This window comes from Mus caroli, unplaced genomic scaffold (assembly GCF_978045245.1).
Source record: "Mus caroli unplaced genomic scaffold, Mus_caroli_1 scaffold_20, whole genome shotgun sequence".
Classification (NCBI taxonomy): Eukaryota; Metazoa; Chordata; class Mammalia; order Rodentia; family Muridae; genus Mus; species Mus caroli.
In genome coordinates, this window is record NW_028227275.1 from 53,166,556 (window position 1) to 53,194,536 (window position 27,981).

At 39.1% G+C, this 27,981-nt stretch overlaps 1 protein-coding gene across 1 annotated transcript in view; it reads left to right on the forward strand.

Moving 5' to 3' along the window:
• The window catches only part of LOC110285757 (steroid transmembrane transporter SLC22A24-like), a 75,745-nt gene extending 48,427 nt beyond the window's left edge, over positions 1–27,318 (forward strand). Inside the window, 2 exon segments of the mRNA XM_085833977.1 lie at positions 4,669–4,784; positions 27,066–27,318. Coding sequence (XP_085690103.1) covers positions 4,669–4,784; positions 27,066–27,318 — 369 coding nt within the window.
• The last annotated feature ends 663 nt before the right edge of the window (positions 27,319–27,981 follow it).

Here is a 27,981-nt window from a genome sequence, read left to right on the forward strand (position 1 = left end):
AATTTATAGAAGATACAGAAGCATGCATAAAAACAATTTTTTAACTTATCTTTGTGATAATGATTGTCAATTTTATTTAAAATGATGGTATGCAATAGATCGAATATTAGTATTCTGTAATAACCAATTTAATTGCTGTTTTGAACAAGAAACAGACACTTTGGTTCTTAAGACACAATTTTTGTTGTAGGTTTTCTAGAATATACGAATATATCTTACAATTCTTTATTAGCACCACAGCAGCCTTAATAGGATGTTAAAACTGTCCTTTGAGGTGAACGCCACCTCTGCCTCGCCCGCCTCTGGCCTTCCTCTCAGGCTGAAGAGGCTGAGGTGGCCCAATCTATTGTAGGCTAGGAAGCCCGAGTGAGGGCAGCAGAGCACCCCGAGTTCTAGTGGGAAAAATACGGCTACCCCCAGCGGGGACAGGCGGAGGCTGTAGGGGGCAATGGCGAGCGTTGCCCTTCCCTGAGTTCACTACAAAGGCGCCCACTTTCTGGCGGCCTCCTGTGCCACCACCACTCAGGGAAAGCTGTGTACCCCAAGGCCCCATCCCGCAGCAGCTCCACATGGACCAACGGTTGGCTGGGAGGAGAAGAAAAATGAGTTTACCATAATGTTTTCTCTTGCCAAAGAATTGCTGTGGGCACAGCTAATATTTAATTACCATTGATTATAATTGATAACAATTATAAAAGCTTTCTTTATTTTCTGCAAAGCCTTTTGTTCTTTGCCAGTTAATTTGCACCTCACTTAATAGCACCTAACAAAAGCTTAAGTTCTTTTGTGGTGAGTTTAAGGTAAGATCTTAGCCAATTAACATCTTCTGGAAGCTTTTGAAAATAAAATTTTGAAGCAAATCAATTTTTCGTTCTAGATTTTCTGCACCACAATATTATATAGTATAACTAAAACCCTAAGTATTAAAAAGATATTGCCTCTGAATCTTTTCTGGAGCAACATCTACTGCCCAGAACTTAAAAGCTCCTTGTGTGAAAGCAAACATTTGAAGTAAACTTCCCTTTAGAGGCATTAACTAATAAAATACTTTCCACTTAGGAAACAATATACACTGAAAGATTCAAACTCTTAGCTTCTTATATTGAAGCAGAGATAATAAAATTTTTTCTTACATAATGTAAAGCCATGTTAGTCATATCTAGAGGAAAAATTTTCCAGTGATCACCAGTTCACTAGAAGCAAAACTCTTTATAATTACCAGAATGCAAAGGAAAAAACAAACCTTTAAATCTATAATAACTTTAAATGAAGTAGATAAGCCAGATTGTAATGCCTTTATAAATTCTACAGTCTGATTGACCTTTTATAAATTCTGAATTTAAGCATTATTTCAAACATCTGGATAGATCTGCAACAATGTTCTACTAGCTAAAAGGAATTTTCCCTGAAGGCAAGGAGAGGCAAGTTTCTAGAGCTTCCTTAGGCACTGTTTGCAAGACCAAAGAAAGTCACACAAACCCGGCAGAAGCTGCTCTAAGCTTAGTTCCTCTTGCCGTGAGGACAGATTTTAGAAATTTTAAGTTTCTTTTGCAATATTAGACTATAACTACAACCTTGGGAAGGCAAAACCCAATTTCAAAACAATTTACACCTTAGAATAAACATCAAATCTTCACTATCCCATTGCGAAACTTGGCTGCCAATTTATACCTATGAATGCATGACAGTGCAGATTTTAATGCTTCATTAAAGAGACATTGCTTTAAATCTTATCTTTAATTCTACTTTCTAGGATAAGAATCACATTAAATATTATCTCAACTAGAAGTATCCTTAGAGGCCCAGCCTCTTGGCCTGTGTTATGCCACGTGTTTGAAAGACTCCAAACCTGAGTTACCGATTTAAAGCTAACTTTCTAGTAACCAGTGTTACACCCATTTGATCATACCCAGTAACTTATAAGCTAATACTCTTGTGATGAAGACACGCAGAGCATATTACACCTCTAAGACCAGTAAAAAAAAAAAAACAAAAACAAAAACAAATGAAGCAGCTACACGAGTCTAATAAATTTAGCCCAATCAAAGAATTTCAAGTTTTCTAGCTATAACTATGAGATAAGAAAAGCACCTTGTCATTAGCTAAACGCAATAATCACGATTGCAGAGAACCAGGAAAAAAACCATCTATCAGCTTTTTCTCCCCAAAACCAAGAGGCTGCAGACTCCCTTTCTTTGAGAGCAGCTTTTCCAGCAGTGGCTCCCCTGTTGTGCCTGATCCTGGCTAAAGAGTGTGGCCACTCTCTTGCTCAACCAGCAGATAAAGTTTTAGCCATCTTTATTTTCCAACATGAAGCACAGAACATTCAGTTATTCAGACGACGAGACACGAACACACATGAATTGAACACGTGAACAGACTGGTGCATCAGACATTAGATGTTAGACAACACAAAGAGGGCAGAGAACTTCTGCTGTAAGGGCTAGAGAGAAAAAGGCAGGGCGTAATTAGCCCGAATTTTCTCTCTGTCTCTGGGAGAGTTTCAAAATCCATTTTCCTCTATATTATTTTATTATTACAACCCTGTTTCTGCTGCCTGATGCAGCTCCCGTCTGCGGACATCCGCCTGATTATTTAATTTAAACCCTTTTCCCTCTTGCCTAAAGCAGTTTTTTAAAAACTGCGGACAACTGCCTGATCAGTTCCTACTTCTGATAATTCAGTGTTGACCTAAGTGAATCCAGCATTGGGTTAACACCAATTCCAACCTTAGCCCGTATCTTCCGCACCTCCAGCAACACTTTACCTGTTGCTTCACCGTGCTCCTATACGAATTCTCTGATTCTTTTTCTTCCTGTGGAGCTCCATTACCAAGCAGCATTCCTCCAGCATTTTTCTGCCATTCCTCAGGTCCCACTTTGGACCCCAAACTGTTGGAAACCGACCTGCGGTTCACAAGAAATGGGGTTTCACCTGGAAGGCAAACCGGGGCTGACAAGAGAGGGGAACTAGGTGGACGAGAGAGCAATGGAGCTAAGACAAGGTTCCTGACCAAGGCTCAAATGTTTAATGGTGAATGCACTTATAAAGGGGGTAGAGAGGCCCATTCCTGCCAATTCATTCTTGGAGCCCAGCTGCAGGTGACCACGTGCAGGATAGGGTGTAGTCTCAGGAATAGCTTGGTGGCCTCCCAACAGGTAGCAGGATCTTGAAGAGGAACAGCAACAGTTGACTGAACAATAGAATGACCTAGGAAGGCTCCATCTTAGGTAATCTCCTTAGTGACAGAAAAGGTCAAGGTCTGGCTCAGCCTGCTTCAGGCTTGGGGGAAGTTACATATTTTCCCTCCTTGTTATGAAGATTTCCTTCCAGTATCCTCTGTAGGGCTAGATTAGTGGAAAGATATTGTTTAAATTTTGGAATATCTTGGTTTCTCCATCTATGGTGATTGAGAGTTTTGAATATTTTGGGTTAGGAGCTTTTTGTACTTTGCATTGACTGTTGTGTCAGTATCTTTTATGGTATCTTCCACACCTGAGACTCTCTCTTCTATGTCTTGTATTTTGTTGGTGATATTTGCATCTGTAGCTCCTGATCACTTTCCTAAGTTGTCCATCTCCAGGGTTGATTCCTTTTGTGCTTTCTTTATTGTTTCTAATTCCACTTTTAGTTCTTGGGCCATTTTGTTCAATTCCTTCTTGATTGTATTTTTCTGTATTTCTTTAAGGGAGTTATTTATATCCTCCTCGAAGGTCTCTATCATCTTCATGAGATAGGAGTTTAGGTCATTGTCTTGGTTTTTAGACATCTTAGGGTATCCAGGGCTTGGTGTTGTGGAATAACTGGGTTCTGATGGTGCCGAATTGCATTGGGTTCTGTCATTTATAGCTTATGCATGACTCTGGCCATCTGGTTATCTCTGATGTTAACTGGCCTAGGTATCTCTGACTGGAGCCAGATTCCTTGGAGTCAGGTGGAGCTCTGGTATCCTGGGTTAGTGCCCATTTCTTTGGAGGTAGACAATCTGTCTCTGGTCAGGGTAGGTTTGCTGTGTCTCTCATTAGAACAGGCATCCTGTGTCCCTAGTTACTGAGGACCTCCTGGGAGACAGACAGGCTGTAGGGTGTGGGAGAGTATCAGGCCAGATGTTCTGGACTCGAAGGAAGGTGGAGCTAGGAGGGTGGGTAGATCCCTTGTCAGCTGGGCTCTGTAGATATTCCAGCTGGCATGGATATTTGGACAAGAATCTCACCTGCATCTTTGGTTACTGTAGCCCTCCTCGGAGGCACACAGGCTGTAGGGCATGCGAGTTATTTGTGCCATTCTATCTTTTAAACAGTGTCACTAACTGGGTACCAAGGGTTCAAATACATAAGCCTATGGGGACCCTCCCCGTCAAACCTCTATAGACCATAATAGTCTTCACTTGCTTTTTCTTTCTAATCTGTATCTCTCATCTGTACTCTACCTTCAATATTCTGAATCCATCTGTACTCCCTTGCTTAACATATCCTTACTACAGATTTATTTTTAGCTCTCTTGTTTTCATATTGCTTATCACTTTTATAGCTGACATTGTTTCTTTGATGTGTATATTTTTCACTAGACAGAAACAATAACTATTGATCTAGTTCTTTGCAGATGCCCAGTATAACCACAGTGTCTATCATTTTGTGACAACTAAACAGTTCATTAATGTTGTTGAAGGTTGTGAGAACAATCATGAAGGAGGAGCTGGAGGCCTCACAGACAAAATCTTCCCTATGGGACTTGTTCCGTACACCCAACCTGCGTAAGCGGATATGCCTCCTGTCCCTTGTGAGGTAGGTTTCCCACTGTTCCAATTAAAATGGTTTGAAGACAAATTTTCTCACTGATGTTATTTGATATTAAACGATGTGGAATATCTGGAGCTGGAGGTAGTCAAAGGGTTTTGAATATAGAAATACAGACTAATTGTACAGTGAAGAGTGTATTTATCCAACCACTTCCTGGATTTATCATTTGAGATTGATACTCAGAAGCTCAGCCATGGTACAAACTGGGGCTCCAAGTATCTCCTTTTATGTGTTTCAATTTCAAAAGAGATAAAATCTCAAACTTAAGGTGCATGGATGTGTATATCTCAATGAATACATACATTATACAACCCTCAATGAGATCAAGACACAGTGAAAATTCTAAAACTCTTCAAGGACTCATCATGTATCCCCAAAACTCTACTATGCATTCAAAAATTCAAAAGCAATGATATGTCCCATCTTTATACAATGATTTTATTATGATTACAAAAGTAGGGGCTGGAGAAATGGCTCAGTGGTTAAGATCACTGACTGTTCTTCCAGAGGACCTGGGTTCAATTTTTAGCATTCATACAATGGCTCACAATGGTCTGTAATTCCAGGATCTGACATACTCACACAGCATATATGCAGGCAAAAGACCAATGTACATAAAATAAATATAAATTTTAAAGTTATTATTTACAAGGAATGCACAAACACCACCACCACCACCACCACCACCACCACCACCACCACCACCTAACAACTAGCCATTCTCTGTGAAGAGAAAGAACACTTTAAAAAAATCCTGTCCAACTGCCTTGGGAGTATATCAGCAACTGCAAAAGCTTGTTCGGTTTTTTTTTTTTTTTATGGGTTGATGGCAAGAGGAGGTAGCTCAAGTGGCTTGCCAGGGGGAACTAGGTGGTTAGTTTGGGAATTTTTTTTTTTTTTTTCAAATGAGGTGTTGATAGTTGTGGTCAGGAGCATTCAGGCAGCCTTTAGGAGCATCTGAGAAACAATTTAGGTTTAAATTTCCTAGCAAACCCCAGCTCAGGTGGGGGTCAAGTCATTGCCATCAGCTCTGCCACGTTGGACCAGCTTTGGCAATTTAACGTAATAGCCTTTTGCGATGGCCATATTCTGACTACTTCTGGCTGAGTGGGGATGTGAGAAAAGGGGGTCTGGAATGTTGAGTCAAAGCAGAGGACCAAATTAGCAGGCAATGGTGTGAGAGTATAAAAGAGCCTCAAGACCAGATGAAAGAAAGGAATCACTCTTAGGGCCAGGTGGTAGGCAGGAAAGTTTAAGGTTTTGACTAATAGGAGTACTTAATCAAATAAAGGTTCTTTATCCAGTTTGAACTGTGGCAGATGGAGCCAAATGATGACTCCTTGAAGCTTACATGAATGTTTTAAAGTTGACAAGAAGAGGTTAGTAGTGCTACTGCCTGTTTTAATCTGCATTGAAATCCTCACTGTAGGGTAAGCAGTTAATAAGTGTCTGCATACAACTCAAGCAGGTGCACTCCTTCAAATCATAACAAAAGTAAAGCCTGAATATTTGTCAACATAAACACGAACATGCATTTGTAATAAGACAGAAACTTCTGGCAGGAAAGAGGACAAAGGGAAGGAAGAGCTTTAGGGCCTGAAATATGGTTCTGAGATAGAAATATTAAGTCTTTCTTTGGCCCAATTGTTCTCACATTACCAGTGGAAGGGGGATAGGTGGGTATAGGTTGAACAGTAGAGATGTCTCCAGCACAAAGAGAAGTACTTTTAAAATTCTAATGATATAAACATTATCAATTTGCCAAATATTTACTTAAAATTATTTTATAAAAAATTTTTATTAGATACTTTCTTCATTTACATTTCAAATGTTATCCCGAAAGTCCCCTATATCCCCCCCCCCGCCTTGCTCCCCAACCTACCCACTCCCGCTCCCGCTCCCTCGCCCTGGCCCTGCCCTGGACTGGGGCATATGATCTTCACAAGACCAAGGGCCTCTTCTCCCATTGATGGCCGACCGGGACATCCTCTGCTGCATATGCAACTAGAGACACAGCTCTGGGGGGTACTGGTTAATTCATATTGTTGTTCATCCTATAGGGTTTCAGACACCTTTAGCTCCTTGGATACTTTCTCTAGGAGCCATCATTAGGAGCCCTGTGTTTCATCCACTAGATGATTGTAGCATCCACTTCTGTATTTGCCAGGCACTGGCATAGGCTCACAAGAGAGAGCTATATCAGGGTCCTGTCAGCAAAATCTTGCTGGCATATGCAATATGGTTTGGCTTTGGTGGTTGTATATGGAACAGATCCCTGGGTGGGGCAGTCTCTGGATGGTCCTTCCTTCTGTCTCAGCTCCAAACTTTGTCTCTGTAACTCTTTCCTTAGGTATTTTGTTCCTCATTCTAAGGAGGAATGAATTATCTACACTTTGGTCTTCCTTCTTCTTGAGTTTCTTTCTTTCTCTTTTTTTTTTTTTTTTTTTTTTTTTGCAAATTGTATCTTGGGTATTCTAAGTTTCTGGGCTAATATCCACTTATCAGTGAGTGCATATCAAGTGACTTCTTTTGTGATTGGGTTACCTCACTCAGGATGATATCCTCCAGATACATCCATTTGCCCAAGAATTTCATAAATTCAAGGGCTTTAATAGCTGAGAGGTAATCCATTGTGTAAATGTACTACATTTTCTGTATCCATTCCTCTGTTGAGGGACATCTGGGTTCTTTTCAGCTTCTGACTATTATAAATAAGGCTGCTATGAACATAGTGGAGCATGTGTCCTTATTACAAGTTAGAACATCTGGGTATATGCTCAGGAGAGGTATTGCTGAATCTTCCAGTAGTACTATGTCAAATTTCCTGAGGAACCATCAAACTAATTTCCAGAGTGATTGTACCAGCTTGCAATCCCAATAGCAATGGAGGAGTGTTCCTCTTTCTCCACAACCTCACCAGCATCTGCTGTCACCTGAAGTTTTGAACTTAGCCATTCTGACTGGAGTGAGGTAGAATCACAAGTTTGTTTTGATTTGCATTTCCCTGATGATTAAGGATGTTGAACATTTTTTCAGGTGCTTCTCAGCCATTCAGTATTCCTCAGTTGAGAATTCTTTGTTTAGCTCTGTACCCCAATTTTTAATAGGTTTATTTGATTTTGGAGTCCAGCTTCTTGAGTTCTTTGTATGTGTTGGATATTAGTCTCCTATATGATTTAGGATTGGTAAAGATCCTTTCCCAATCTGTTGGTGGCCTTTTTGTCTTATTGACAGTGTCTTTTGCCTTATAGAAGCTTTGCAATTTTATGAGGTCCCATTTGTCAATTCTTACAACACAAGCCATTGGTATTCTGTTCAAGAATTTTTCTCCTGTGCCCATATCTTCGAGGATTTTCCCCCAATTTTTTTCCTCTTTATGTTTCAGAGTCTCTGGTTTTATGTGTAGTTCTTTGATCCACCTAGACTTGAGCATTGTAAAAGGAGATAAGAATGGGGCAATTCGACACAGGCCTCTTCTGGCCTGAACAGCACCGGGGTAGCTAAGGCGCAGGGTCGGCTGACACCCGCCAGCTACCCACGACCCCCGCCACAGGAATTTGAGACTTCTGGTGAGTGGAACACAGCTTCTGCTCCAGTCCAATCACGTGAGACCTGAGACTGCTTTGGTTGGGGAGGCAGAAATCCGGCCTGAGTAGGGCCACAAGCCTCTTCTGGTCAGAACAGCACCGGGGTAGCTAGGGTGCAGGGTCGGCTGACACTCGCCAGCTACCCACAACACCCGCCACAGGATCTTAAGACTTCTGGTGAGTGAAACACAGCTTCTGCTCCAATCCAATTGCGTGAGGGACCTGAGACTGCATTAGTTAGGGAAGCAGAAAACCGGCCTGAGTAGGGCCACAGGACTCTTCCAGCCGGACCAGCACCAGGATAGCTAGAGCGCAGGGTCGGCTGACACCTGCCAGCTACCCACGACCCCCGCCACAGGATTTTGTGACTTCGGGTGAGTGGAACACAGATTCTGCTCCAATCTTTAAACAGTGACAACGCCAACAACTAACCCCAGAGATTACCAGATGTCGAAAGGTAAACGTAATAATCTTACTAACAGAAACCAAGACCACTCACCATCATCAGAACCCAACACTCCCACTTCGCCCAGTCCAAGGCACCCCAACACACCGGAAAAGCTAGACACGGATCTAAAAGCATATCTCATGATGATGGTAGAGGACATCAAGAAGGACTTTAATAACTCACTTAAAGAATTACAGGAGAACATGGCTAAGGAGTTACAAGTCCTTAAAGAAAAACAGGATAACACAATCAAACAGGTAGAAGTCCTTAAAGAAAAACAGGATAACACAATCAAACAGGTAGAAGTCCTTAAAGAAAAAGAGGATAACACAATCAAACAGGTAGAAGTCCTTAAAGAAAAACAGGAAAACACATCCAAACAGAAGATGGAAATGAACAAAACCATACTAGACCTAAAAAGGGAAGTAGACACAATAAAGAAAACCCAAAATGAGGCAACACTAGAGATAGAAACCCTAGGAAAGAAATCTGGAACCATAGATACGAGCATCAGCAACAGAATACAAGAGATGGAAGACAGAATCTCAGGTGCAGAAGATTCCATAGAGAACATTGGCAAAACAATCAAGGAAAATGTAAAACGCAAAAAGATCCTAACTCAAAACATCCAAGAAATACAGGACACAATGAGAAAACCAAACCTACGGATAATAGGAGTGGATGAGAATGAAGATTTTCAACTCAAAGGACCAGCAAACATCTTCAACAAAATTATAGAAGAAAACTTCCCAAACCTAAAGAAAGAGATGTCCATGAACATACAAGAAGCCTACAGAACTCCAAATAGACTGGACCAAAAAAGAAATACCTCCCGACACATATAATCAGAACAACAAATGCACTAAACAAAGATAGAATACAAAAAGCAGTAAGAGAAAAAGGCCAAGTAACATATAAAGCCAAGCCTATCAGAATTACACCAGATTTTTCACCAGAGACTATGAAAGCCAGAAGATCCTGGACAGATGTTATACAGACACTAAAAGAACACAAATTCCAGCCCAGGCTACTATACCCAGCCAAACTCTCAATTAACATAGATGGAGAAACCAAGGATTCCATGACAAAACCAAATTCACACATTATCTCTCCACGAATCCAGCCCTTCAAAGGATAATAACAGGAAAAAAACCAATACAAGGACAGGAACCACACCCTAGAAACAACAAGAAGGTAATCCCTCAACAAACCTAAAAGAAGACAGCCACAAGAACAGAATGCCAACTTTAACAACAAAAATAACAGGAAACAACAATTACTTTTCCTTAATATCTCTTAATATCAATGGACTCAACTCCCCAATAAAAAGACATAGACTAACAAACTGGCTACACAAACAAGACCCAACATTTTGCTGCTTACAGGAAACTCATCTCAGAGAAAAAGATAGACACTACCTCGGAATGAAAGGCTGGAAAATAATTTTCCAAGCAAATGGTATGAAGAAAAAAGCTGGAGTAGCCATTCTAATATCTGATAAGATTGACTTCCAACCCAAAGTCATCAAAAAAGACAAGGAGAGGCACTTCATACTCATCAAAGGTAAAATCCTCCAAGAGGAACTATCAATCCTGAATATCTATGCTCCAAATACAAAGGCAGCCACATTCATTAAAGAAACTTTAGTAAATCTCAAAGCACACATTGCACCTCACACAATAATAGTGGGAGACTTCAACACACCACTTTCACCAATGGACAGATCATGGAAACAGAAACTAAACAGGGACACAGTGAAATTAACAGAAGTTATGAATCAAATGGATTTGGCAGATATCTACAGAACTTTCTATCCTAAAACAAAAGGATATACCTTCTTCTCAGCACCTCATGGTACCTTCTCCAAAATTGACCACATAATTGGTCACAAAACAGGCCTCAACATATACAATAATATTGAAATTGTCCCATGCATCCTATGAGATCACCATGGACTAAGGCTGATCTTCAATAACAAAATAAATAATAGAAAGCCAACCTTTACGTGGAAACTGAACAACACTCTTCTCAATGATACCTTGATCAAGGAAGGAATAAAGAAAGAAATTAAGGACTTTTTAGAGTTCAATGAAAATGAAGTCACAACATACCCAAACTTATGGGACGCAATGAAAGCATTTCTAAGAGGAAAACTCATAGCTCTGAGTGCCTCCAAAAAGAAACTAGAGAGAGCACACATTAGCAACTTGACAACACACCTAAAAGCACTAGAACAAAAGGAAGCAAACTCACCCAAGAGGAGTAGACTGCAGGAAATAATCAAACTCAGGGGCGAAATCAACCAAGTGGAAACAAGAAGAACTATTCAAAGAATCAACCAATCAAGGAGCTTGTTCTTTGAGAAAATCAACAAGATAGATAAACCCTTAGCCAGACTCACTAGAGGGAACAGGGAAAGCATCCTAATTAACAAAATCAGAAATGAAAAAGGAGACATAACAACAGATCCTGAAGACATCCAAAACACCATCAGATCCTTCTACCAAAGGCTATACTCAACAAAACTGGAGAACCTGGATGAAATGGAGAAGTTCCTAGACAGATACCAGGTACCAAAGTTGAATCAACATCAGGTTAATGATCTAAACAGCCCTATATCCCCCAAAGAAATAGAAGCAGTCATTCATAGTCTCCCAACCAAAAAAAGCCCAGGACCAGATGGGTTTAGTGCAGAGTTCTATCAGACCTTCAAAGAAGATCTAATCCCAGTTCTTCACAAACTATTCCACAAAATAGAAACAGAAGGTACTCTACCCAACTCATTCTATGAAGCCACAATTACTCTGATACCTAAACCACAAAAAGACCCAACAAAGATAGAAAACTTCAGACCAATATCCCTGATGAATATTGATGCAAAAATCCTCAATAAAGTTCTTGCTAACCGAATCCAAGAACACATCAAAACAATCATCCATCCTGACCAAGTAGGTTTCATCCCAGGGATGCAGGGATGGTTCAATATACGGAAATCCATCAACGTAATCCAGTATATAAACAAACTGAAAGACAAATACCACATGGTCATCTCGTTAGATGAGGAAAAAGCATTTGACAAGATCCAGCACCCATTCATGATAAAAGTCTTGGAAAGATCAGGAATTCAAGGCCCATACTTAAACATGATAAAAGCAATCTACAGCAAACCAGTAGCCAACATCAAAGTAAATGGTGAGAAGCTTGAAGCAATCCCTCTAAAATCAGGGACTAGACAAGGCTGTCCACTTTCTCCATACCTATTCAACATTGTACTTGAAGTCCTAGGCAGAGCAATTCGACAACAAAAGGAGATCAAAGGGATACAAATTGGAAAAGATGAAGTCAAAATATCACTTTTTGTAGATGATATGATAGTATATATAAGTGACCCTAAAAATTCACCAGAGAACTCCTAAACCTGATAAACAGCTTCAGTGAAGTAGCTGGATATAAAATTAACTCAAACAAATCAATGGCCTTTCTCTACACAAAGAATAAACAGGCCGAGAAAGAAATTAGGGGAACAACACCCTTCTCAATAGTCACAAATAATATAAAATATCTTGGCCTGACTCTAACTAAGGAAGTGAAAGATCTGTATAATAAAAACTTCAAGTCTCTGAGGAAAGAAATTATAGAAGATCTCAGAAGATGGAAAGATCTCCCATGCTCATGGATTGGCAGGATCAACATTGTAAAAATGGCTATCTTGCCAAAAGCAATCTACAGATTCAATGCAATCCCCATCAAAATTCCAACTCAATTCTTCAACGAATTAGAAAGTGCAATCTGCAAATTCATCTGGAATAACAAAAAACCTAGGATAGCAAAATCTCTTCTCAAGGATAAAAGAACCTCTGGTGGAATCACCATGCCGGACCTAAAGCTTTACTACAGAGCAATTGTGATAAAAACTGCGTGGTAATGGTACAGTGACAGACAAATAGACCAATGGAATAGAATTGAAGACCCAGAAATGAACCCACACACCTACAGTCACTTGATCTTCGACAAGGGAGCTAAAACCATCCAGTGGAAGAAAGACAGCACTTTCAACAAATGGTGCTGGCACAACTGGTTGTCAACATGTAGAAGAATGCGAATCGATCCATTCCTATCTCCTTGTACTAAGGTCAAGTCTAAGTGGATCAAGGAACTTCACATAAAACCAGAGACACTGAAACTTATAGAGGAGAAAGTGGGGAAAAGCCTTGAAGATATGGGCACAGGGGAAAAATTCTTGAATAGAACAGCAATGGCTCGTGCTGTAAGATCGAGAATTGTCAAGTGGGACCTCATGAAAATGCAAAGCTTCTGCAAGGCAAAAGACACCATCAATAAGACAAAAAAAACCACCAACAGATTGGGAAAGGATCTTTACCTATCCTAAATCAGATAAGGGCCTATATCCAATATATATAAAGAACTCAAGAAGGTGGACTCCAGAAAGTCAAATAACCCCATTAAAAAATGGGGCTCAGAACTGAACAAAGAATTCTCACCTGAGGAATATCGAATGGCAGAGAAGCACCTGAAAAAATGTTCAACATCCTTAATCATCAGGGAAATGCAAATCAAAACAACCCCGAGATTCCACCTCACACCAGTCAGAATGGCTAAGATCAAAAATTCAGGTGACAGCAGATGGTGGCGAGGATGTGGAGAAAGAGGAACACTCCTCCATTGTTGGTGGGATTGCAAGCTTGTACAACCACTCTGGAAATCAGTCTGGCGGTTCCTCAGAAAATTGGACATAGTACTACCGGAGGATCCAGCAATACCTCTCCTGGGCATATATCCAGAAGATATCCCAACCGGTAAAAAGGACACATGCTCCACTATGTTCATAGCAGCCCTATTTATAATAGCCAGAAGCTGGAAAGAACCCAGATGTCCCTCAACAGAGGAATGGATACAGAAATTATGGTACATTTACACAATGGAGTACTACTCAGCTATTAAAAAGAATGAATTTATGAAATTCCTAGCCAAATGGATGGACCTGGAGGGCATCATCTTGAGTGAGGTAACACAATCACAAAGGAACTCACACAATATGTATTCACTGATAAGTGGATATTATCCCAAAACTTAGGATACCCAAGATATAAGATACAATTTGCTAAACGCATGAAACTCAAGAAGAATGAAGACCAAAGTGTGGACACTGTGCCCCTTCTTAGAATTGGGAACAAAACACCCATGGAAGGAGTTACAGAGCCAAAGTTTGGAGCTGTGATGAAAGGATGGACCATCTAGAGACTGCCGCATCCAGGGATCCATCCCATAATCAGCTTCTAAACGTGGACACCATTGCATACACTAGCAAGATTTTGCTGAAAGGACCCAAATATAGCTGTCTCTTGTGAGACTATGCAGGGGCCTAGCAAACACAGGAGTGGATGCTCACAGTCAGCTATTGGATGTATCACAGAGCTCCCAATGGAGAACTAGAGAAAGTACCCAAGGAGCTAAAAGGATCTGCAACCCTATAGTTGGAACAACATGATGAACTAACCAGTACCCCGGAGCTCTTGTCTCTAGCTGCGTATGTATCGAATGATGGCCTAGTCGGCCATCAATGGAAAGAGAGGCCCATTGGACTTGCAAACTTTGTATGCCCCAATATAGGGGAATGCCAGGGCCAAAAGAATGGGAATGGGTGGGTAGGGAAGTGGGGGGCGCTATGGGGGACTTTTGGGATAGCATTGGAAATGTAATTGAGGAAAATATGTAATAAAATATATTAAAAAGTAAAAAAAAAAAGATTTTGAAGATGGTGATCTTGTAAAATCTTCAATTTATTAGCTGGTAAACTGCTAAAAGTTTCTTTCGTTTTGTGAACTTCTGTTATTTTAAAATGTACCTCAAATCTTTCTTCCCTCATATCCACCATGGTCATATGCTTAAAGCATTCAATTAATGGCTAATTAGCGTGTATAAAGTTCATATTGAGTTCAATGGTAAATGCTGACCTCTGGCACAGATATACAGTTCTGAAGCTATCACACACAATTTACTCATTTTTTAAATAGCCAATGGACAGGACTTGTTTCCATTTAAAGTTATTATAATGTTGCTATAATATTTACATCTTTGAGTTTGTAACTGTATTTCATTACTTCTGTGTGGACAATTATCTGTGGATTAATAATAGAATTACTGAATAAACACAGATGTAAGATCATAGAATATCAATGTTCAGCAATGACAGAACTCAAAAGGCTAATATAGAAAAATATTAACCTTGAAGCCACCTTGAGATGTATAATAAGGCCATGTAAAAAAAAAAAAAAAAGAAAGAAAGTAAGAAAGAAAAGAAAAGAAAAGTAAAGAAAAGAAAAAAGAAAACAGAATTCATGCAAAGTGCTTGGACCATTCTGACCTGCCTAGTAGTACAGGTAATTCCCTACTTTACAGTATTCTTATTTTAATCATTCATTTTAATTTTAGCTGTTTCACTAAAATACATTGTTGTTTCATTTTACTTTTTTTATGACTTTAGATGGCACTGTTTCATGTGTGATATGTGTGTGTCTTGTGTAATTTTTATTTATTCAATGATATAATCTATTTGTCTTTAATGTTCAAATTCCCAGGCTTCCATCCAGTTGACTTTCAAAATGATCTCATTAGATATAATCTAACTTAGGTGGGGAAGTAAACTCCTTAGGTTCAACTTGTATTTTATATGTGTTATATAAATAGTTCTCATGAATGAGAATAATTTAATACTTATTGTGCCTGGTTTCATGGTGTCAGGTGGTATGCTAGTACCAAGATGGAAGTCCGAGTATAAGGGAACTTCTTGTCTCCTTGTTGTAAATTATGGCTGAAAGGCAGAGTTTAGGTGCCTTTATGCAAAACAAACAAACAAACAAACAAACAAACAAACAAACAAACAAACAAACAAAAACTTCTGTATCAAAAAAAAAAAAAGAATGGGGCAATTCACATTATTTGACATGAAAATCGCCAGTTGTGCCAGCACCATTTGTTGGAAATTATTTTTTCCACTGGATGGTTTCAGCTCCCTTGTCAATGATCAAGTGACCATAGGTGTGTGGGTTCATTTTTGGGTCTTCAATTCTATTCCATACATCTACCTGTCTGATGCTGTACCAGTACCATGCAGGTTTTTTTTTTTTTTATCACTATTGCTCTGCAATACAGCTTGAGGTCAGGGATGGTGATTCCACCAGAAATTCTTTTATTGTTGAGAATAGTTTTTGGTATCCTAGGTTTTCGTTCTTCCAAATGAATTTGCAGATTGCCCTTTCTTACTCTGTGAAGAATTGAGTCAGAATTTTGATGGGGATTGCATTGAATCTGTAGATTACTTTAGGCAGGATAGCCATTTTTACTATATTAATCCTGCCAATCCATGAGCATGGGAGATCTTTCCATCTTCTGAGATCTTCTTCAATTTCTTCTTCAGAGACTTGAAGTTCTTATCATACAGATCTTTCACTTACTTAGAGTCACACCAAGGTATTTTATATTATTTGTGACCATCGTGAAGGGTGTTGTTTCCCTAATTTTTTTTCTCATCGTGTTTATCCTTTGTGTAAAGAAAGGCCACTGATTTGTTTGAGTTAATTTTATATCCAGCTACTGCGCTGAAGCTGTTTATCAGTTTTAGGAGTTCTCTGGTGGAATTTTTAGGGTCACTTATATATACTATCATATCATCTGCAAATAGTGATATTTTGACTTCTTCCTTTCTAATTTAAATCCCTTTGATCTCCTTTTGTTGTCTATTGCCCTGGCTAAGACTTCAAGTACCATATTGAATAGGTAGGGAGAAAGTAGGCCGCCTTGTCTAGTCCCTGATTTTAGTGGGATTGCTTCAAGTTTCTCTCCATTTAGTTTGATGTTGGCTACTGGTATGCTGTATATTGTTTTATTATGTTTAGGTATGGGCCTTGAATTACTGATCTTCCCAAGACTTTTATCATGAATGGGTGTTGGATTTTGTCAAATACTTTCTCAGCATCTAATGATGTGATCATGTGGTTTTTGTCTTTGAGTTTGTTTATATAGTGGATTACATTGATGGATTTCCGCATATTAAACCATCCCTGTGATGAATACAACTTGATCATGATGGATGATCATTTTGATGTGTTCTTGGATTCAGTTAGCAAGAATTTTATTGAGTATTTTTGCATTGATATTCATAAGGGAAACTGGTCTGAAGTTCTCTTTCTTTGTTGGACATTTATGTGGTTTAGGTATCAGAGTAATTGTGGCTTCATAGAATGAATTGGGTAGAGTACCTTCTGTTTCTATTTTATGGAATATTTTGAGGAGAATTGAAGTTAGGTGTTCTTTGAAGGGCTGACAGAAATCTGCACTAAACCCATATGGTCCTGGGCTTTTTTTTTTTTTTTTTTTTTTTTTTTGGTTGAGAGACCATTACTGACTGCTTCTATTTCTTTAGGGGATATGGGACTGTTTAGATCATTGATGTAATCCTGATTTAACTTTGGTACCTAGTATTTGTCTAGAAATTTTTCCTTTCATCTAGGTTTTCCAGTTTTGTTGAGTATAACCTTTTGTAGTAGGATCTGATGATGTTTTGGATTTGCTCATGTTTTGTTGTTATGTCTCCCTTTTCATTTCTGATTTTGTAAATTATGATACTGGCCCTTGTGCCCTCTAGTTAGTCTGGCTAAGGGTTTATCTATCTTGTTGATTTTCTCAAAGAACCAGCTTCTGGTTTGTTTGATTCTTTGAATAGTTCATTTTGTTTCCACTTGGTTGATTTAGCTCTGAGTTTGATTATTTCCTGCCATCTCCTCCTCTTGGGTGAATTTGCTTCCTTTTGTTCTAGAGCTTTTAGGTGTACCATCAAGCTGCTAGTGTATGCTCTCTCTAGTTTCTTTTTGGAGGCACTCAGAGCTATGAGTTTTCCTCTTAGGACTGCTTTCATTGTGTCCCATAAGTTTGGGTATGTAGTGGCTTCATTTTCATTAAACTCTAAAAAGTCTTTAATTTCTTTCTTTATTCCTTCCTTGACCAAGTTATCATTGAGTAGAGTGTTGTTCAGTTTCCATGTGAATGTTTGCTTTCTATTATTTATGTTGTTATTGAAGATCAGCCTTAGTCTGTGGTAATCTGATAGGATGCATGGGATAATTTCAATATTTTTGTAACTGTTGAGGTCTGGTTTGTGTCTGATTATATGGTCAGTTTTGGAGAAGGTACCATGAGGTGCTGAGAAGAAGGTATATCCTTTTGTTTTAGAATAAAATGTTCTGTAGATATATCTATTAAATCCATTTGTTTCATAACCTCTGTTAGTTTCCATGTGACTCTGTTTAGTTCCTGTTTCCAGGATCTGTCCATTGATGAGAGTGGGGTGTTGAAGTCTCCCACTATTATTGTGTGATGTGCAATGCGTGCTTTGAGCTTTACTTTAATGAATATGGCTGCTCTTGCATTTGGAGCATAGATATTCAGAATCTTGGAAGATTTTACCTTTGATGAATATGAAGTGCCCCTCTTAATCTTTTTTGATAACTTTGGGTTGGAAGTCGATTTTATTTGATATTAGAATGGCTACTCCAGCTTCTTTCTTTGGACCATTGGCTTGGAAAATTGTTTTCCAGCCTTTTACTCTGAGGTAGTGTCTGTCTTTGTCCATGACATGGGCTTCCTGCATGCAGTAAAATGTTGGGTCCTGTTTGTTTAGCCAGTCTGTTAGTCTATGTCTTTTTATTGGGGAATTGAGTCTATTGATATTACAAGATAGTAAGGAAAAGTAATTGTTGCTTCCTGTTATTATTATTTTTGTTAGAGTTGGGATTCTTTTCTTGTGGCTGTCTTCTTTTAGGTATATTGAAGGATTATTTTCTTGCTTTTTCTAGGGTGTAGTTTCTATCCTTGTGTTGGAGGTTTTTTTTTTTTTTTGTTTTTTTTTTTTTTAATTATCCTTTGAAGGGCTGGATTTGTGGAAAGATATTGTGTCAATTTGATTTTGTCATGGAATACCTTGGTTTCTCCATCTATTTTAATTGAGAGTTTTGCTGGGTATAGTAGCCTGGGCTGGCATTTGTGTTCTCTTAGGGTCTGTATAACATCTTTCTAGGATCTTCTGGCTTTCATAGTCTCTGGTGAGAAGTCTTGTGTAATCCTAATAGGCCTGCCTTTATATGTTACTTGACTTTTTCCTCTTACTGCTTTTTAATATTCTATCTTTATTTAGTGCATTTTTTTGTTCTGATTATTATGTGTTGGGAGGAATTTCTTTTCTTGTCCAGTCTATTTGGAGTTCTGTAGGCTTCTTGTATGTTCATGGGCATCTCTTTCTTTAGGTTAGGGATGTTTTCTTCTATAATTTTGTTGAAGATATTTACTGTTCCCTTAATTTGAAAATCTTCATTCTCATCTATACCTATTATACTTAGTTTGGTTTTCTCATTGTGTCCTGGATTTTCTGGATGTTTTGGGTTAGGATATTTTTGCATTTTGCATTTTTTGATTGTTGTGCTCATGTTCTCTATGGAATTTTCTGCACCTGAGATTCTTTCTTCCATCTCTTGTATTCTGTTGTGGATGCTCACATCTATGGTTCCTGATTTCTTTCCTAGGGTTCCTATCTCCAGAGTTGTCTCCCTTTGGGTTTTCTTCATTGTTTCTACTTCCCTTTTTTGGTCTTGGATGGTTTTGTTCAATTCCATAACCTGTTTGGTTGTGTTTTCCTGTAATTCTTTAAGGGATTTTTGTGTTTCCTCTTTAAGGACTTCTACCTCTTCAGCAGTGTTTTCCTGTAATTCTTAAGGGTTTTTGTGGCATCTGGTAATCTCTGGTGTTAGTTGTTATAGCTGTCTCTGGCTGGAGCTTGTTTTTCCTGTGAATCTGTTAGCCTCTGTCAGCACTCCTGAAAGTCCAACTCTCTCCCGAGTCTCAGTTGTCAGGGTACTGTCTGCAGGCAAGCTCTCCTCTTGCAGGGAAAGTGCACAGAGAGAGCTCAGCTATGCTTCCTGGTTGAAGATGAAGGCCAGAAGGGATCCTGTATGAGAAGCTATTTTGCTTCTGCAGCCTGCGTGCTCTCCTCTGCAGACTGATCTCTGGGGATACAAGGTGGCATTTTCACCTTGTCCCAGGGTCAGAGTCTTCCCTGGAGGCTGACTCTCCTCTGGTGGGGAAATTGAGCAGAGGTCTGGGTCTTAGCTCTGCCTCCTGGCTGAAGATGAAGGCCTGAAGGGATCCTATGGAAGAAGCTCTGTTGCTTCTGTGTTCTGCACACTCTCCTGCTAGGGATGGTCTCTCTGAGAGACCTGGGATACAAGATGTCCATTAAACATCTTAATTGCCATATTCAGCAGATGTCTCTGAGAAGTTTAAGGACCTGATTTTGTATATTCTTTTACATTAAACAAACATTACATGTTTTCAGCTACTTTCTTTAGATGTAACTTTGACAACATACACAGAAGGCTAAAGCTTGTCCCTGTAAATACTGAATATGACTAGAAACATAGTTTTGAACACATTAAAGAATTTGATCATTTATAAGCTTACTGACCAGTAACTTGACTTACGTGTCTTAATTATTATTTTTTTTATTGTTTGTGCTGCAGTGTTTTTTTTTTTTAATTTTTAAATTATTTATTTATTTTTTTACTACGTATTTTCTTCAATTACATTTCCAATGCTATCCCAAAAGTCCCCCATACCTGCCCCCTACTTCCCTACCCACCCATTCCCATTTTTTTTGCCCTGGCGTTCTCCTGTACTGGGACATATAAAGTTTGCGTGTCCAATGGGCCTCTCTTTCCAGTGATGGCCAACTAGGCCATCTTTTGATACATATGAGGCTAGAGTCAAGAGCTTCGGGGTGCTGGTTAGTTCATAATATTGTTGCGCCTACAGGGTTGCAGATCTCTTTAGCTCCTTGGATACTTTCTCTAGCTCCTCCATTGGGGGCCCTGTGATCCATCCAATAGCTGACTGTGAGCATCCACTTATGTGTTTGCTAGGCCCCAGTGTAGTCTCACAAGAGACAGCTATATCAGGTCCTTTTAGCAAACGCTTGCAATGGTGTCATTGTTTGGAGGCTAATTATGGGATGGATCCCTGGATATGGCAGTCTCTAGATGGTCCATCCTTTTGTCTCAGCTCCAAACTTTGTCTCTGTAACTCCTTCCATGGGTGATTGTTTCCAATGCTAAAAAGGGGCAAAGTGTCCACACTTTGGTCTTAGGTCTTCTTCAGTTTCATGTGTTTTGCAAATTGTCTCTTATATCTCGGGTATACTAAGTTTCTGGGCTAATATCCACTTATCAGTGAGTACATATCATTTGAGTTCTTTTGTGATTGTGTTACCTCACTCAGGATGATGCCCTCCAGGTCGAACCATTTGCCTAGGGATTTCATAAATTCATTCTTTTTAATAGCTGAGTAGTACTCCATTGTGTAAATGTACCACATTTTTTGTATCCATTCCTCTGCTGAGGGGCATCTGGGTTCTTTCCAGCTTATGGCTATTATAAATAAGGCTGCTACGAACATAGTGGAGCATGTGTCCTTCTTACCAGTTGGGACATCTTCTGGATATATGCCCAGGAGAGGAATTGCTGGATCCTCCGTTAGTACTATGTCCAATTTTCTGAGGAACCGCCAGACTGATTTCCAGAGTGTTTTTATAAGCTTGCAATCCCACCAACAATGGAGGAGTGTTCCTCTTTCTCCACATCCTCACCAGCATCTGCTGTCACCTGAATTTTTGATCTTAGCCATTCTGACTGGTGTGAGATGGAATCTCAGGGTTGTTTTGATTTGCATTTCTCTGATGATTAAGGATGTTGAATATTTTTTTTTCAGGTGCTTCTCAGCCATTCGATATTCCTCAGGTGAGAATTCTTTGTTTAGCTCTGAGCCCCATGTTTTAATGGGGTTATTTGATTTTCTGGAATCCACCCTCTTGAGTTCTTTATATATATTGGACATTAGTCCCCTATCTGATTTAGAATAGGTAAAGATCCTTTCCCAATCTATTGGTGACCTTTTTGTCTTATTGATGGTGTCTTTTGCCTTGCAGAAGCTTTGCAGTTTCATGAGGTCCCATTTGTCAATTCTCGATCTTACAGCACAAGCCATTGCTGTTCTATTGAGGGATTTTTCCCCTGTGCCCATATCTTTGAGGCTTTCACCCACTTTCTGCTCTGTAAGTTTCAGTGTCTCTGGTTCTATGTGAAGTCCATTGATCCACTTAGATTTGTCCTTAGTACAAGGAGATAGGAATGGATCGATTTGCATTCTTCTACATGATAACAACCAGTTGTGCCAGCACCATTTGTTGAAAATGCTGTCTTTCTTCCACTGGATGGTTTTAGTTCCCTTGTCAAAGATCAAGTGACCATAGGTGTGTGGGTTCATTTCTGGATCTTCAATTCTATTCCATTTGTCTACTTGTCTGTCACTATACCAGTACCATGCAGTTTTTATCATAATTGCTCTGTAGTAAAGCTTTAGTCAGGCATGGTGATTCCACCAGAGGTTCTTTTATCCTTGAGAAGAGTTTTTGCTATCCTAGGTTTTTTTGTTATTCCAGATGAATTTGCAGATTGCTCTTTCTAATTTGTTGAAGAATTGAGTTGGAATTTTGATGGGGATTGCATTGAATCTGTAGATTGCTTTTGGCAAGATAGCCATTTTTACAATGTTGATCCTGCCAATCCATGAGCATGGGAGATCTTTCCATCTTCTGAGATCTTCTTTAATTTCTTTTTTCAGAGACTTGAAGTTCTTATCATACAGATCTTTCACATCCTTATTTAGAGTCACGCCAAGCTATTTTATATTATTAGTGACTATTGAGAAGGGTGTTGTTTCCCTAATTTCTTTCTCAGCCTGTTTATTCTTTGTGTAGAGAAAGGCCATTGACTTGTTTGAGTTAATTTTATATCCAGCTACTTCACCGAAGCCGTTTATCAGGTTTAGAAGTTCTCTGGTTTAATTTATAGGGTCACTTATATATACTATCATATCATCTGCAAATAGTGATATTTTGACTTCATCTTTTCCAATTTGTATCCCGTTGATCTCCTTTTGTTGTCAAATAGCTCTGGCTAGGACTTCAAGTACTATGTTGAATAGGTAGGGAGAAAGTGGGCAGCCTTGTCTAGTACCTGATTTTAGTGGAATTGCTTCAAGCTTCTCACCATTTACTTTGATGTTGGCTACTAGTTTGCTGTAGGTTGCTTTTATCATGTTTAGGTATGGGCCTTGAATTACTGATCTTTCCAAGACTTTTATCATGAATGGGTGTTGGATTTTGTTGAATGCTTTTTCTGCATGTAACGAGATGATCATGTGGTTTTTGTCTTTGAGTTTGTTTATATACTGGATTACTTTGATGGATTTCCATATAGTAAACCATCCCTGCATCCATGGAATAAAAACTACTTGGTCAGGTTGGATGATTGCTTTAATATGTATTTGAATTCTGTTAGCGAGAATTTTATTGAGTATTTTTGCATCGATATTCATAAGGGAAATTGGTCTGAAGTTCTCTATCTTTGTTGGATCTTTCTGTGGTTTAGGTATCAGAGTAATTGTGGCTTCATAGAATGAGTTGGGTAGAGTACCTTCTACTTCTATTTTGTGGAATAGTTTGTGCAGAACTGGAATTAGATCTTCTTTGAAGGTCTGGTAGAACTCTGCACTAAGCCCATCTGGTCCTGGGCTTTTTTTGGCTGGGAGACTATTCATGACTACTTCTAATTTTTAAGGGGATATGGGACTGTTTAGATCGTTAACTTGATCCTGATTTTACTTTGGTACCTGGTATCTGTCTAGAAATTTGTCCATTTCGTCCAGGTTTTCCAGTTTTGTTGAGTATAGCCTTTTATAGAAGGATCTGATGGTGTTTTGGATTTCTTCAGGATCTGTTGTTATGTCTCCCTTTTCATTTCTGATTTTGTTAATTAGGTTGTTGTCCCTGTGCCCTCTAGTGAGTCTAGCTAAGTGTTTATCTTTCTTGTTGATTTTCTCAAAGAACCAACTCCGAGTTTGGTTAATTCTTTGAATAGTTTTAGTTTCCTTTTGGTTGATTTCACCCCTGAGTTTGATTATTTCCTGCCCTTTACTCCTCTTGGGTGAATTTTCTTCCTTTTTTCTAGAGCTTTTAGATGTGTTGTCAAGCTCCGTGCGTGTATCATTAACTTCTTTTTCACTTAAGATCTTTCCTTTTCCCCTCATTGTCCCCTCTAGAGTTTCCAAGCTTCTATCAATATCTCCACCCCATGTACACATATACATAAAAGCTAAAAATCTAGGATTTTCACAGTAGAGAAAATTCATAGTATTTTGTTTTTCCCACATCTTGTTTTGTAAGTGATAAATGAGTGTTTTAATATGTGGTCTTGAGAAAAGGTACTATCAAATGAAACAGAAATGGGAAAAACAAGAGTAAAAACTATCAATGTTGTAATGTCTAAATACACTGCTTATTTCCATAATTGATGCAAGGGATAAGTTACAAATTTCAAATGTGCATCCTCATGGGGTTATTTCTGCATTTTGTTTTGTGCTCAAGGGCAACTGCTTTAGGAGTCATTGGAATTGCTGGCAGTACTGGGGCAGCCCTGTCTCCTGTATGTATGATCCTCAGAACATACTCTGCCTCCTTGCCCTGGGGTTCTTCCTTTCCTTGGTAGCCTGTTATCTTTCTCCTTCCTGAGACCAAGAATCAGCCTCTGCCTGACTCCATAGAAGATGTGGAAAATGAGTAAGTAGAACCCTGTCCCTCATAGGACTTGGATTCTAATGGTCTGTAATGAGGCAGGTGATGTGTCAGGCAGGCTGATAACTAGGTGGTTTTGTTTACTTGTTTGTTTACACATGGAAATTGTATTTGGTATAGGAAACATTTGTATATATATTTATACATTGGTTCCAGATGTGCCTGGAAACTCTCTAAATAACAAAGACCAGCGTAGGGAGATTTAGAGATAAATAGGACAAGAATATATGTCTTTTGTCCTCTCTGATCTCATGTGAAGCACATATCCTTAATAAAATTTCACAAGCATGCACAAACACAAATGCCATTTTATCCCTTATACCTGGTAAGCGCTGGTAAGCTGTCCGAAATTCTCAGTACTTATATGTTTGAGTGTACAATGGTCACTGAATAACTTAAGGGAAATTACATCTAGGTCTAAAGGGCCTGCCACTAATTACACTGTATCTGAGTGGAGGAATCTTGTTTTTGCTATGAGATTCAGATTATTTTTGTTACACAAGGAATGAAAGTATTCATGACAGAGAAGAAGGGAATTGTCAACAAAGAGGTCATAGAATATGAAATAATGGGCAGAATTTCAAAACTTATGAGGCATTTCTATTGCCTCCCCTCAGTCAATTGTCCTTGAAAAATACCATGATAGCCAAGGTATAGCCAAACAAGTGCCCTAGTTTGCTTCTCTGTTGCTGTGATAAAACACTGAGCAAATACAACGTGAGGAATGAAGGGTTAATTTAGTTTATAGGTTAGTCCATAACTGAGAGAAGCTCAGACAGGAGCCTTAAACAGAAACCAATCAAGTAATGTTATTTACTAGTTTGCTTCCTCTGGCGTATTCAGCTACCTTTTATATACAGCTCAGACTATCTGCCTAAATATATCACCACAGTGAGTTGGGCCCTCTTATCTCAATTAGCAATCAAGAAAAATTCTCTAAAGTCATGCCACATCTGATGAATCAGTTCCTCAGCTGGAACTCTTGCTTCTCAAGTATGTCAAGTTGGCAACCAAGATTAGCCATCACATAGATGTTACCAGAAGGTTGGCCTTTGACTTGACAGGATATACGCAGATAATTTCTGGCAGAAATGTTGGATGTTTTCAAAGCAGTTGGGTGAAAGATGAGGATGTAGGGGATGTCATTTTTCTCAGTGTTCTTTTTAGGTTTACCGTGTTTCTCATGTTTGCTGTATGTGTTACAGAGGAAGAGTCTCCAGATAAGCAAAGCATAAAGATACTTTCATCAAAGTGACACAGTTTTAAGGAACTCCAAGAACTGAAATCTGAAGAGCAGCAAGATAAGAAAACTATCACTGAGATTTATGATGGTCCAGGTTCACTCTAGATATAGCAAAATTCTTAATCAAATAACATAGCAAAAAGTTTGCATTAAATTTAAAATTTCCATACTCAACTGATACATAAATTATCTCAATAACAAAATTAAAAGAAAACATAACACAGTGAAGTAAATCTTCAGGGATATTTTTATGATAACAGACAGCTATGACGTTTCCAGATAAGATGTGGATGAATCTTCTTCCAATTATTGTGACATAATGCTTGGGAAAATTAAAGATGAATAATTTACTGTGGAATTCTCATTAGTTTCATCCCATAGTTGTTGGGATAATTTCTTGTTCACTGTGTAAAGATTGCCTTCATATTATTCAAATGCTGATTTCTGTACTAGTAGAGATTTGAGTAGAACTGGACTTTGGTATTATTTTTATGAAGCATCTCTTGTTTCAGTATTCTGAAAACATTTTCTCTATTACCTCCTGATCGGTTTAATAAAGAGGTGAATGGCTTGTGCCAGGGCAGGAGAGAAAAAGTGAGACATTGATTTGGTAAGACATAGGAACTCTGGGAAAGAGTTGATGATGAAATTGATCAGCGATTAATAGGAAATGTGCTTGAAGCCTCAGAATTTTGTGAAAAAAACACCATGTTAACAGCAAAGGTTTGAAGAAAGATTTTTCTATTACTTGGAAGCAAGCCCAGAAAATTGTAAGGAAGTGTTTTGTTCTTTGTATAACCTAACTCTATTACCTGCAGTAAGTAACCCAAAAGATACCCAAAGAAAGGAAATTTTACAAATGGGTGTGTTTTATTTTGCAGAGTTTGGAAAAAATTAAAGTATGTGAACTATTCCATAGATGCATTTTCAGGGTTTAAAAGGGCAACTGCTCTTCTGAAAAGGCTGATTTTGTAATTACACATTTATTATAAGTTATGGCTATTATGGGAAGACCATTACAAATTAAGACTGAAACTGCTCCAGCATATTTCTCTAGTAGAATGAAAGATTTCTTGCACATTACAACATAAATCTTATTATATGCGTTCCACATAACCCTACAGGACAAGTAATTATAGAAAGATCAAATCAGAGGTTGCCGGGAGTTGGTACTCCTGGCCGGAAGTAAAGGCTCAGCAGGAGTGATCCTGGGGCCTGCCTTCTGTGCTTGCAGCCTGGCATGCATGCCTGCCAGTGCGCTGCCTAGCCCGGAATGTGCTGGGGATGCGTGCCCGCCAGACCTGTGGCTCCTGGCAGCTGGGTGCGGGGCGATGGAACTGGGCATCAAGAAGTTCATGGTGTGCAGGTACTTCTCCGTGTACTTGTGCAAGAAGTTGCACTCCAAGAAGAGCTCCAGTCCGAGTCTCCTTGAGAGTCCTGCACCTGCTGGAGGACATCTGTCCAGAGCCCGAGAGTGGCCTGTCTAAACGCTTCAGACAAATGGAATCCTAAATGATGCTCTGTGACTGGCTTCTTTCACTGTGGGGCTTAATGTTTCCAAACCCCATCCACGCCAGCATTTCTTCGTCCTGCATCCTATGGCCACACCATAAATTTATTTATTTGTCAAAAAGTCGATAGACGTTGGAAATGTTTCCATGGTTAGGCTGTTGTAGAATGCTGCCAAGAACATTTTTGTGTGACTCTTTTGAGGCTATACCTTTTCACTTCCTTGTGAAAATATCCAGGTGTGTAGCTGCTGTGTTGTCTGAGATCGCTCCATGCTTTAAAGCCGCTCTGGTTGTTTTTAAGTCACTGCGATTCGGCAACATGAAGTTCTCACTAAGGTTATAACTGTTCTTTCCACTACTTCCATGCTGGTGGCTGTGAACACGCTGGTGGCTATGGTGTAGGTCTCCCTATGGTTTAGATTTGCATTTCCCAAATGACCCATGACACTGAGGCCATTTCTTGGGCATTCGTATGCCTTTCTTGGAGAAACATCAGTTTTCTCTCCTTAAAAGTTGAGTCTGCCAATGGGCCCAATGTGCATAATGTCTTATGACTTCCCCAAAGAGCTCCAAGTGGGGACCAAACATGCAGGGTGGTGGGGGTATAGTTCCCATTCAAACAGCAATGATCTGTCTCTC